Raw genomic sequence first — 12962 nt, 5'->3', positions numbered from 1 at the left:
CACTGGAGAGATGTTAAATGGACAGGAAAGCCAGTTTCCTCTGCTACTAGGCATTTGGGTGTTGCTACCAAGTTTCCCTCAATTCCTACACTACAATAAAAGGAAAACAGAAAAGTCAGTTTCGGTAGTGAAACTCAATCCTCCCATCAATGATAACACGGAGAAACCGACCCACACACTCTCCTGAGCCCACTTGGCATCAGGAACAGCAGGAACCATGGAACTCGGCACACTTTGAAACAGGTGGGTCTTTAAACCACCTTATTTTATATTCTCTGAACGTAGCAGGATAGTTCAAAACGGACGTACATGGACGTTTATTTAATCGCCTACCCCCTTTTACTAATGGAAGGGGGAGCAGAGGGTGAGGGAAGAGAAACTCTCAGCATGTGCAGAAAAAAACAACCCTGAAATTCAAGTCACAACACACCCAGGGGCTCCATTCAGAGAACCCAGGAGTCCGGGCTGCCGCTCCAGCTGGCAACTACCCTCAAGAGCAGGCTATCTCAGGGGCAACGGCACTACTTTCCCTACGTGTTTTGTATCCAGGCAACCCCGGCGGGGCTTTTTGCATCTGCAAACGGGCAGGAAGCTCCCTCCCGCCGGGTGGGGGTTGGGGGAAGAGCGCTGGGTGCCAGGACTCCTGGGTTCCCCCTCACCCCTGAATCTCGCTTCCTCTTAGGAGCCACCCCCATTTCCCCCCCCCCCGAGCTCCCTTCCCTCGCAGCGCAGCCTACACTCCTCCCCCCGGAGCCCCTCTCCTTAGGCAAGGCACGTCCATTCCCTTCACCTCCTCCTTACCAGCGTCCCTTTCCTCGCCGGGCCCGTCCCTCAGCCAAACTACAACCCCGCGCAGCCAGGCCTGTCCCTCAGCAGGAGGCGGGACTCATAAGCCGCGCCTACTAGCCAATTGGAGCGCGCTTCGCCTCCTTCCTTGGCTAATCACAGGTTGCCCTCCCAAAGCAAGGAGAACATTCCGGGTCCTTCGTATCAAGTTCCACATAACCGCCCCCGCCGCTGCCACCCCCAGCTTCGAGATGGGTGGGATGGGGGTTGCCAAGCAGAAACGCAGAGCGGATGGAACATACCATCCTCGAAGTGGGGGGAGAGGTGGATAGTAACCACCTAGGAGGGCTTTAGGGATATCGCCTCTTACAACTGCCCGCGGCCCTTAACCTGCCTAAGCGCCCTCTCCTCCTTCCCCCCCCCCACCCGGAAAATTGCGTTCGGCTCGCGTCCGTGTTCTCATTGCCTTCTAGTGGTCAATTCTGTCACTACAGCGCGCTTGGAACCAATAGGAAGGCGGGAGGCCGGGCGCGGCCTGAGCCGGAGGCGAATTAGTTGTCCTGGGTGGAGGGGGGGAGGCTTGTTGATGCCTGGCGCTTAGCTGCCGAGCGCCGGTGTGGGAAGGCAGGCACGCTATTCCGAACACGCCTTTTCTCTAGGTTAGGGGACGGACCCAAGTCCACCACTTCGGCCTCGCCCCTCACGCGAAACCAGCCCCGCTCCTCGTCCCGCAAAAGCCTCTCCCTCCACTTTAGGCCGTAGGAGAGGCGGTTCTTGGAGGGCAGCGGTGGCGTCCAAGGCTGGGGGGGGGGAGGACCCACATGTCACACTCTACCCTGCCGTAGAGTGACCGAGGGAGGGCGCCTTGCCCACTTTCAGAAACTGGGTGTCAACATCCGCTCACCACGACGCACATCACACCCACACCCTTTTTTCCCCTTCACTGCGTCGAAGAGAATCTCCCAATTCTCGGTGATTTCGAAATCTGGATTAAAATGCCATTGAAATCAATTGGGTGTGACAGAATTAAAATTGGGGCGACTGCTTGCCTAGAAGTAGGCCCATTGTGAACATAATGATGCTTGCTTTTGAGTAAGTATCCTGAGGGCAAGCGCTACCTTTAGGCAAAGCGAGGCAGCAGGGAAGCTCAGCAAAGCACACGCACACGCATAGGTCATATAATAATGAATCTAAGTTTGACCTCATTGAGGGGCAGTATTTCAATAAGAGTAGGAAAATGAGAGTACCCTAAACATTTTTTTAGAAAAAGGCACTGCATATAATATACAGCTGTGGCTCTTCCAGGGCTAGCCCACCCACAAGTCAAGGTGAGGCAACTGCCTTGGGTGGCAGGATCCACCTCTCTGTGAATAGGAGGCACTGCTGGTCTCCTCTCGCCTTTGTTCCTGATACTGCATATATCTTCACTCTCCCCATCTTCCCTAGCAGGGACACACCATTTTGTGGTTAATCTCAGGCATCAAAATGCCTTTGGCCAGCCCTGGCCTCTGCCATAGTACTTTGAATTTGCAGGGTGGGGCTATCTTTGGTTATATGAGAAGACAGTCGGCATAGTAGTGTTGATAATGTTTCGCCTACATACTGCTGGGGTGTGTGTGTTGATTTAATCTCAGTTCTGTGCATGTTCAGTGATGCTGTGCACCTTGAAATTAAGGGAGGGATTTGCTGGTTAATTTCACGTAGAAAAAAGTATTGGACTAGCCCTGATTATCCTGCTCCGCCTCCGAAGATGGCACCCATAGTTATCTTCTCCACTCCTGTAGACTCCTAACATTTGTACCAGATAGGTTTGGCTGTGAGCTACCTAGCCATTATTCTGTGACATACCCAGGTGTGGCCTGTCCCGTTTTGCCAACCTGCACATGCTTCATGCACTGTCCACTCCCACTGAAGCCTCACTTTCTGGGGTTGTGCAGATGCAACTTCCAGGTTCAAATAACATCTTTCTAAAACCCAGAACCCTGCATGGACAGGCCCAGCCCTGGCTATATACCACAGCTTATTAACAGCCTAGGCCAGGAATGGAGAACTTGTGGCCCTGCAGATAGTATTGGACTGCAGCTCCCGTCGTCACTCCCATTTGGCTGTGCTGTTTGGGACCAATGGAGTGGGACACCAACATCTGGAGAGCCACGTATAAGCTAGGCACTAAGAATTAACATACCAGGGAAAGAAGCTCAACTCAAGCCTGTGCTCTGCTTGTACTGTACTGCTTTTCTTCAGGTAGAAAAAAAATGTGATTCATGACCTAACATCTGAACTGGTAAAAATTCAGTTACAGGTAGGTAGCAGTGTTGGTCTGCCATAGTCAAATAAAATAAAAAATTCCTTCCAGTAGCACCTTAGAGACCAACTAAGTTTGTTCTTGGTATGAGCTTTCGTTTGCATGTATTTGAAGAAGTGTGCATGCACACGAAAGCTCATACCAAGAACGAACTTAGTTGGTCTCTAAGGTGCTACTGAAATGAATTTTTTATTTTATTTGTTTTGGTAAGAATTCACTTTACCTCCATATTCTGCATGTGTAGCATCAAGCCCCCGTCACTCTTCTTGGCTGCTATCTGGTTGAGCTTCCTAAAATTAATCTCTTGGAATTTGCTTGGCTCAAGCTCATATGGCTCACACAGGCAGCAGACTGTATCGCTTCAGCTGTCAGATCACATTTTGGAATGTGCTTCCTGCCCCCATGTAAAATATTCAGCAAGTTAACAACTAGCACAGCTTGTTGCTCTCTGTTATGCTAGTTTTCAACTTGTAGAGAACTGAGAATTCTTCACATAGGAAAGAATTCAGAAATGTGATCCAGCACCTACTTATCTACCCCCCCCCCTTCTTGCTGCACACATAGACTAGGCTCCTTTTGGGAACAGGGAGCTAAATACTGTCCAAAGTCCATTTCAGGGGCCTAATCTGGCCCACCGGTCGCTTCAATCTGGCCCCTGTGGCAGTTTATTTCCTGGGGTAAAATAAAATAAAAAAAAAACCTTCAATCCTAAAAAAAGGACAACAACTTTGGTCGGCCCTCACGGCCTTTCACTTCATCAAATCTGGCCCTCTTTGAAAAAAGTTTGGACACCACTGCAGTATAAGCAAATGAAGAGATCTCTTAGAATGCAGAAGAAAACCTTAAAATTTAAGCACAGTTTACGGTAAGAATTCTTATTTGGATGAGGCCGGTGCAATAGCAAATACGAGTTGGCAGTCAATACTTTAGAGGGTTTGCTTTCAGGGCTTTTGCTCTTAGCCTTTACTCCCTGTAGCCTAAATCGTCACTAGAAAAAAAAAATCTGTGTGAATTGACATAATATAGGAAGCAGGGCCATAAACAGTTGTGTATTAGGGTAGAGTTGTTGCCAATATATCCATGGTATGGAGAGGAAGACGGAAAAAACATCAAAATGAAGGCAGCAGCAGATACCTTAAAATTGTGTTGAACAGCATATTCATCTTCTTGTTGAACTTCTTGCAGGAATCCTATTGGACTAGATGCATATAGTACCAATATTGTGTCTTAACCAGAATACAGATATACCTCCTTAGATGACACATGTATTTTACAATAAAAAATTTTTTACTCAGCTTTCTGCTCGTATTTACCATAAAGGAAGATCCAAGCTTAGGTCATCCATTTTCATCCGTCATATTTTGCTTCTTGGGTCCTCATACCTCACTAATTTTGTCTGCCTAGTAATAAAGTTAACCTAGATTCCAAAACCCAGCTATCTCAAAATCATGGAAACCAATACTTTAAAAATCTGAAGTTATTTTTTCCCTTGTACTTAAGCACATTACAACTGTGTAAGATGCCTGTCTTTGGACAGCGACATCATGACAAAAATCCTACAAACTACTTGTGTTGGAAATATCATGAACTGTATAGTTCATGATTGCACATATGTTACACTCACTGCTCCTGCATTAGGATATATGCATAGGAAGCTATAGTGAACGTCTGCTTAACCATTGAGATAGACATGTACACAATCATCCTGTGTAATAAACACACAGGTTGCAAGCCATTTGCTACACATGGGTTCTTTTCAAATGGACAGTTGAAGCAGCTCCAACGCAGAAGAGGTTGAGACAGGCCCTGCCTGATCAATATCCTTAGCTTACCTATGCCAAATTGAAGAATAGATGTTTCACAAAGGTCTAATTAACTGCAGAATCTGTAGTGTAGCCTGAATTCCAGTTTGCTACCTGCAGCAGTTAGGGGTGCATCCCGTACCGCTTCCAACAATGAAAACCGATTCTATGCAATCAGTTGTCACATTCACACGAGTTACATGAAGCTGTTGCTTGAACCGTATTACGTGAGCAACAAAACAAAGAAATCATAAAAAATATTTGTTCCCACCTTTCTGATGTGAATCAAAGGATGCTGTAGCCAATGTGGCAGTTCTCGAGCACTGATAGAATATTCAAAAGTGTTGCATTTGATGCAGCTAAATGATGCCAGGTATTATCTTCCCTGGAGAAGCTAGACTGGCTTCTTCTTGTTCTTTGCCATCAGGTGAAGGTCTTGTTCCAACAGGCTTTTGGGAATTGACTTTTTTAAAAAAGGACTGGTGCAGTGCTGTTTTTAATTTGTATGTTTTAAGCCATTTTTATATATGTATATAGTTTTATGTCTATTAATGTTTTTTAATTCTTTCTATGTTTTTAAGCGATTGTTTTTATCTCTAAGCTGCCTTGAGCCCCATCAGGGGAAAATGCAGGGTATAAATATAGTTATATAGCTCAGGCACCAAAGGAAAAAAATCCCATCACTTGGAGAACACTCCCACACATAGCTCTGTAATTGGCTTGTTTCCTCCAATTTCAGTTCCCTGGAGACCCAAACTAAAATAATATGCCCAGTAATCTTAAATCTTTTCAAACCTGCCCCCCTTTTTATCTTATACTCATATGATGGAAGTGCTGCTGGTGCATGTCTAAGATCCCAACCCACCACCTGAAAATGAACTCTCTAGCTTTTTCCTGTAGAAACGTTTATATTTGCCTATTAAGAAACAAGGTGCTCGCAAGCTATTTTTGGCACATACACATTATGTACAAGAGACAGATAATTTTAGTTTGAGATAAAGTATATGACCCATTATTTGGAATCCATGTCTATCAGGACACATGGTGGGTACTGTACAGAACTTCTGATGTAACAGATTTTTTTAGTGAACATGTAAAGACCATATGGCAAGGCACAGAGGCCTTTGGTTTACAATTGCTATTCATTAGACTAGTAGTGATCACGCAGAGGAATGAAGAAGCAATCTTGTTGAGGAAATTAAACAGGTTGCATTTCTAGAAGAAATGGGTAGCTTTGCCTGCAGTAATCAGTTATTTTCCTTCCATTAATCCCTCTTTAGGATCAGATAGCACAGTGGAATGCCTGTTCAGATAATTTAGTGACAAGGATTCCAGCAGAAGCTGTGGATTTGTGCTGTAGCTAAAGAGCATTTCTTCATATATTGGAATGCATTCCATTTTCATTTTAAGCCGGTAAACTAAGCTATTTAATGTTAATTTGGTATTTTTCAAACCCAGAACATTGAAGAAAGAAGCTTAGTATGACAAGTTTCTTACTTCATGACCATGAACCAATAAACACTCACATCTAGGTTTGTTTACACTAGTTATAATTTTTTTTTTAAATGTTTACAGGAGGCTATACATGTTCCTTCACTAAAACAATACCTTTAAGAAAAATGACTAATGCTTTACTCTTTTCAGTTTCAATAGTTATTCACCTATTGAAATACTTGTTTATTAAAGAATGTCTTCAACTGAACATTTTACATCTTTTCTGCCAGTCCAATCAATCAACCAGGATCAAGTCTGACATATAAACAATGTATGGCAAGAAGTCAAAGATTTCACTGAAAAACCTGTAAACTTCTTACACGCTTTCCAGAAGTTATAAGGCAGCATCCTGCTTGCTTAACAGGGGAAGCCATACTCCACCAATTTACCTTCTGGAAAAGGGCAATTTATGACCATGTTTCAGGATGCCTTCCCTTCCAGGGGCTTCAACACATGGCACCATTTTAGAATGGCTTAGTGAGGGCACCCTTATGATGCAACAAGCAAGTTAGAAAACTGAACATTAAAGGTAACTCCTGGGAATGAGATAGTGCAGAATGCAATAAGACACAGTACAGCAAAACAAGAGATTGGAGGTGTTTACTTCTGAAGTCCAGTTTAGATTGTAATCTCCTTCCAATGGGAGGACCTATGTGACATGCTCCAAGTAGGGTTAGCCAACTAAGTGAAGGCATGAATTATGATTGTTTGTCGTCGTCCACGTTCAATTAAAAGATATTCTGCCAATTCCTTCTCTTGGGTAACTGAGCATTGCTATAAATGTTTTGAGCAATGACAACCTGGGCCAAAAGTCACTGAGAAGTGCAATTTTCATCTTGCAAGAATGGATTTCCCAGAAATCTTTTAGCAACATGAAGTTAACTTCCTACCCACTGCCAAAAACGACTCTGAAATCCTGATTCCAGTTCCAGTTCCTCTGCTTTGGAGGCACAGCAGTCCAGTTCTGCCTGTCTTATTATATTGGCAAGATTTGTTCTAGGACACTTTTTGAAGACTGTGGAATTCTGTCTGGGAATCTTATCAAACTCAATAATAAGATCCCCTCGTTGGCTTGGATTCTTGGGGAATGGAAGACCTTCTCCAGGAATTCTTCGCTTCATTCCAGGTTTAATGATGTCCTTGAATACCATTGGTATGTTCCTACCATCTAGTGTTGGTGTGTTCACAGTGCAGCCACATAGAGCCTAAACACAAAAACAAGCCAGAGAGTTAATACCTTTTTCTGTAAATAGTTCCTTCTTGTAATTCCCATTGAACCAAGTATTTTTAGTGGGCCTATGACAACTGACTAGAGTTCACAAAGACAGGAGGAAATGCTGACGACTCTTGAGCTAAACATTGAAGCTACATATACAGTCAGCATCCCATAACATTTCACTGTGCCTGAAATCATGCTGCCTGCTACCATATCATGATCTGCTTCCTCAGTGCGCTCCCCATGAGGCTCCGATGAAGTATACTCTTAATAGCTTGCCCACAATATAACTGCATACTATAATCATGTGTAGGAAATAGATTGGAACATTCTCAATTTTTACTCATTTCAAAATCTGTAATTTAGAAACTTCAGATGGATTTCATGTTGTGCTATCAGAACAATCCATCTGTGCAAGAATTACAGCTTGTCTGTGGAATGACACCCCCCCCACTTCCTCCCCACAAAGCTCTGGGGTTCTCTAAATGCCCCCCGAGCCAATTTCAGAGGCAAGCCCCACTGTACAAATAGAAATCCCTGCATAGAACTTCTGCTGACAGGGCATGTTAGGTGAATCCAACCCTTTGTTCCCCACTTCATTAATCAGCAACAAGTCAGGAATTTCCACTTACCTCACGGAGGCTGATTTTGGCTGGATATACAATATCAGACCCATCTCTTCTAAAATGTTATGTGGCTTGTCTTTTAAAACACATACAATATCAGCTGGAATGTTGTTTGGTGTCTGGTCTCCTTCTTTGGGGAATGTAATCCTTTGTTCCTTCTTTCCAGCCACGTTTGACTTCAATCGTTAGAATCTTATCTTCATTGCGTGTGCTTTTCCCATCTGGACTGAGGACGTTTATGAGAAATTTTTCATTTTCTTGGTGCATCCAGAGTAAATCTCCTCCAGGATACTCTCACTCATGAGTGATGGGTGGGTTCTTGTTTCTTGCGTATATGTTCAGGGCCCCCACGAGCACGGGAAAACCCAATGTTACCAAAGTTCTGAAAGCTTTGTGAAGGGGTCATCAACATCCATGTCTTCATCGCCATTCCTCTGGACAAAAAAGGTATCAAAAGGATTCCTCCCACCAAAGAATTCTGCAAACATGGCATGAGGATCTCCATGAAAGGTGTAAGTGAATGAAGTGCCATTTGGGACCTCCTCCACCACTGCTGCTGGGACCACCTCCCTTTAGTCCTGAAATACATACAAGGACACACAGATTAATCTCTTTTCAGCAATTACTGACCTATGCTCTGTCATGATTTATATTAGGACTCCTAATCTTCAAAACTTCTTCCTCAGTGTAGCTTTTACTGTGATATTAAAATTTACTAACTCTGAGAACACCACTGGAATTTAATCAAATACTTCTAGGAAGTCCTGTATCAAAAGGCCAAGCACGTGCTAGCAAAGAAATGCCAAGGAAAGATTTTATCAGAACTGTAGCAGCCTTCTTTCTCTCAATTTTCTCAAGTGCAGTGTGTTGAGAACCCTACCATTCAGGAGTAGCTAACGCCGTGTCCTCCACCATATTGTAACTCCCATTACCCCATCACCTCTCAACGTTGGTCATGCTGGTTGGGGCTGATGTGTACTGCAATCCAACAATACCTGGAAGGCCCTACATTGGCTAACCTAAACATTTTGTAGAGATTATCAATAACTGAATCCATGCTGCTACACAAACACAGCACCATTTAGAATGCATTTCACCTTAGCCTGTATAAACAAATAGGCCTTTAACATGACATTAAAAAATATTATTGAGAACAGACCTACAAATCAAAACTATCATTGTAAAGAACAGGTTAGCATGAAGAGTATGCTAGAATCTTCTAGCAAGTACTAGAATACTTTTTGTAGCAAAGGCTCCACCTATCTTAGACAGCCTGTCATGCAGCCAATTTATCCAGTCAATACATGTTACCAACAATGTTACAGGAAAATGCTACGCATTTTACTATGAATGCAGGCAACAGAACACCAGAAAAATTACACAAACCTAATATATTTGTAACTATATTTAAATACTTCAGTCCTATGTGCTACATGCCTTAATATCACAAAAGTAACAGTATTATGTTTAGTTCCTTCTTAAAAAATTAAACAATTCAAACAAAGCATACTAAGTTGCTGGAAAGCATGTACTCGAACAAGTTTATTATTGAAAAACTGACAAACCCTCAAAAAAGCAATCAAGATAAAGCCTACATCAAGTTATTTTTTCACTTTCTTCCCTGTCTAAATGATTTCAACTTTATTTCAAAGTAGGTTTCTCAAACAGAAGAACCTGAAAGGTAATGGTGGATTTTAAGGAGTGACCTTAATATATATGAACAATTCAAAGATGGCAACTCATCTGGCTAGTTTCCAACGACAGTAAAATAACTTGTTCTTCTTGTCACTACTTTTCCCTCCCTTCACCTATCTTGGAAAACCAGTTCTAGTATTAGTTGCTGAACAGTCTTTCCAAAGCCACTCCAAAGGGAAATACTTCCTAAGCGCTAAATGGCAGAGTTGATCATCAGTTATAAAGCAGAGATTTTTAGAAGATGTTATCGCTCAAGGGTGGGGCAGGAGGGAGAGAGGAGGAAAGTTACGACCGGGTGGGTGGGGGGAATGACACTATTTGACTGTACTCTCCGTGTCAAAGCAACTTCTGCGAGAGGAAAAAACGCTTAGCTTACGTAAGTGCAAAAAAAAATAATCCTAATTATCTGGTCCCATTCGAGGACTCTGGCTCGACCACCCTGTGCTTTTTGTATGCCGTATAAACTATATACCACACTGTTTCAACTTCAACTTTCCATTTGCTCCAACACATGAAAAACTGTCAGTTTGCGTTAATCCTGACTCCACGACACCTCAAAAAGCGGGGCTTATTTTGCATCTCGTCCTTTACATACAAGCAGATCCCCTCCACCTCCTCGCCCATTCTCTTCCCGCATATAAAAATAATAGACAACAGATAAGAGGCGGTATATACAATACATAAGACACTCGGAAACCCCGGTCTAGAGCAAACTGCTGCGATCTCACTGCGGGACTTCGGAGCCGTGCGAACGTGCAGGGGGGGGGCAGATTTCGCTCCGGTCCCGAGAGCCCCGCTTCTACCCTTTCCTCCCAAGCACCCTCTCCCTCCACGGCTCCCCCAAGCACGCACCCTCCTCGCCGAACTTGTCGAAGATCTCGCGCTTCTTCGGGTCGCTCAGCACGTCGTACGCCTCGGCGATCTCTTTGAACCGCTCCTCGGCTCCCGGGTCCTTGTTCTTGTCCGGGTGATAGCGCAGCGCCTGCTTGCGATACGCCTTCTTAATGTCGTCCTCACTCGCCCCGCGGGTCAGGCCCAAGATCCGGTAATAGTCCTTCCCCATCGCCAGTCACCGAATGCCCTCGCTCTCTCAGCCACTTACTCAATTAGTCCTCTCCTCACTCGGCTGCGCAGGCTATAGCTCGGCAGCAGCCGCTTCCCCCTCCCTATTTATATGGCGGGCGGAGGAATCTTCCAGAGCTTACCACAACGTTCTCCGCCCCAAACCCGCCCACCCCTTCTGCCCTCGCCAATCGCGGCCTACAGCCCCTTACGCTTCACCAATGGCAACGGGGTTGCGTCACACATGGTGGGGAAAGTAACGGTTGCTGAGATCTCACCCCCCTCCCGGCTCCCGGCCTTAATTGCGGAGGTGAAGAGCATTCTCTGCAACACCAACGGCTCTCATTCTCCAGTGTTCTGGATGCGGCGGCGGCCGCTCGCCGGGCGCGGGCGAATCAGGCGAAGCTGTGGGATACGCGTTTCCCGCATCGGGATGAGAAGCTACAGGATGTCCAATGAAAACGATCCTGGCGAGGGCCCGCCCTCGCTGGTGCGCCATCACCTGCCAGTAGAAACTCCGCCCACAAGCCACGCCCCTGTTTTGTTGTTATCTAAACCAGCCAATCCGCAGAGGGCCCTCATATAACTAATTGAGCGAGAGGGAACCTGTGGGCCTTAACATATTGTCGGACGCCAGGATTATGCGTCCCTCGGTCACCGTGGGGCCATTGGTCAGGAATGAGGGCGGCTGTAATCTAAACACACCTAGATACTGAAGTGAAGGTCCGTTTAGGACATGCAGCCCTGCAGATCCCTTTCTTAAGGTGTCTGGGGCAGCAATGTTCGTCTTCCCATTTCACAGATTTTTCTAGCCTTTTTTAAAAGACTCCAGGGCAGGCAACTTGTGCGGCTTCCCGTCTGTTAATGTGTGGAAGTTTGTAATCTGCTCACATAGTCCAGAATGGACACCACTGGTCAGCTGTTGTATTCTATGAGAACTGAATATTGCTTCCTTCTACCCTGATGGATGTGTGCCCGACTCCCTTGTCTCTTCTGTTTCATACGAACGTTTTTTTAATTAGTGGTTTTTTAGGCTGCATTAATACCAGACAGCATCTTAAAAAGCAAAGACATCACCTTGCCGACAAAGGTCCGTATAGTTAAAGCTATGGTTTTCCCAGTAGTAATGTACGGAAGTGAGAGCCGGACCATAAAGAAGGCTGATCGCCGAAGAATTGATGCTTTTGAATTATGGTGCTGGAGGAGACTCTTGAGAGTCCCATGGACTGCAAGAACATCAAACCTATCCATTCTTAAAGAAATCGGCCCTGAGTGCTCACTAGAAGGACAGATCCTGAAGTTGAGGCTCCAGTACTTTGGCCACCTCATGAGAAGAGAAGACTCCCTAGAAAAGACCCTGACAAGGAGACAAGGAGAAGGGGACGACAGAGGATGAGATGGTTGGACAGTGTTCTCGAAGCTACTAACATGACTTTGGCCAAACTGCGAGAGGCAGTGAAGGATAGGTGTGCCTGGTGTGCTCTGGTCCATGGGGTCACGAAGAGTCGGACACGACTGAACAACAACAACAACAATACCAGATTATTACACTCCTACTAAACCTTGATTCATTAGAGGGTACCGTATGTCTGTCTCTTCTGCCAGTAGGGCTGTTGAGGTACCTGAGGAAATGCTAAGAGCTTCTCTAAAAACCTGTTCCAGCGTAATTCCAGCAGAGTTGTATTACTCTTGCTCCAGAGTTCAGGGAAACTGCTTTCCTTTCAATATTATTAAGGGCAGGCTACACCAATTCATCCCCTACTGTAAAAATAGCTTGTTGTAAAAGTTTCAAAATGGGGTTTCCAACGAATTTTTTCATTTAAAGGGATCTCCTGCTATTTGCGGAGCAGTATCCATTGTCCACTTACGTTCCCTAGAATTCCCCCCCCCAAAAAACCACATTTTAAAATAGTGCTGTGGTGTTACTTATTGCAAAAGGAGTTGAAATTGACTAGCATTGACCTCAAACCAGTTCA

The 12962-nt window shown here is 44.8% G+C and overlaps 2 protein-coding genes across 4 annotated transcripts in view; both read right to left on the bottom strand.

Moving 5' to 3' along the window:
- Positions 1 to 1140, bottom strand: part of GIPC1 (GIPC PDZ domain containing family member 1) — a 29395-nt gene extending 28255 nt beyond the window's left edge. Inside the window, exon 1 of one of the 3 annotated variants that reach the window (XM_033139677.1) lies at positions 1089 to 1140. The gene's annotated coding sequence lies outside the window, so the exon portion shown is untranslated. Of the gene's footprint in view, positions 1 to 801; positions 971 to 1088 lie in introns of those variants that run through there. The other 2 variants (XM_033139676.1, XM_033139675.1) reach the window with 2 other exon arrangements.
- Positions 1141 to 6528: 5388 nt separating this feature from the next.
- DNAJB1 (DnaJ heat shock protein family (Hsp40) member B1) lies at positions 6529 to 11073 on the bottom strand. The gene is given in 11 exon segments (XM_033139674.1): positions 6529 to 7430; positions 7432 to 7592; positions 8236 to 8291; positions 8294 to 8375; positions 8377 to 8478; positions 8481 to 8526; positions 8528 to 8551; positions 8553 to 8630; positions 8632 to 8771; positions 8773 to 8807; positions 10777 to 11073. Coding segments are annotated over 11 exon segments (1002 nt in total). The 5' UTR covers positions 10988 to 11073; the 3' UTR covers positions 6529 to 7363.
- Between the last annotated feature and the right edge of the window lie 1889 nt (positions 11074 to 12962).

Source organism: Lacerta agilis, chromosome 2 (assembly GCF_009819535.1).
Source record: "Lacerta agilis isolate rLacAgi1 chromosome 2, rLacAgi1.pri, whole genome shotgun sequence".
Lineage (NCBI taxonomy): Eukaryota > Metazoa > Chordata > Lepidosauria > Squamata > Lacertidae > Lacerta > Lacerta agilis.
Note: the sequence above shows the minus strand (reverse complement) of the source record. Positions and strands in the feature narration are given on the sequence as shown.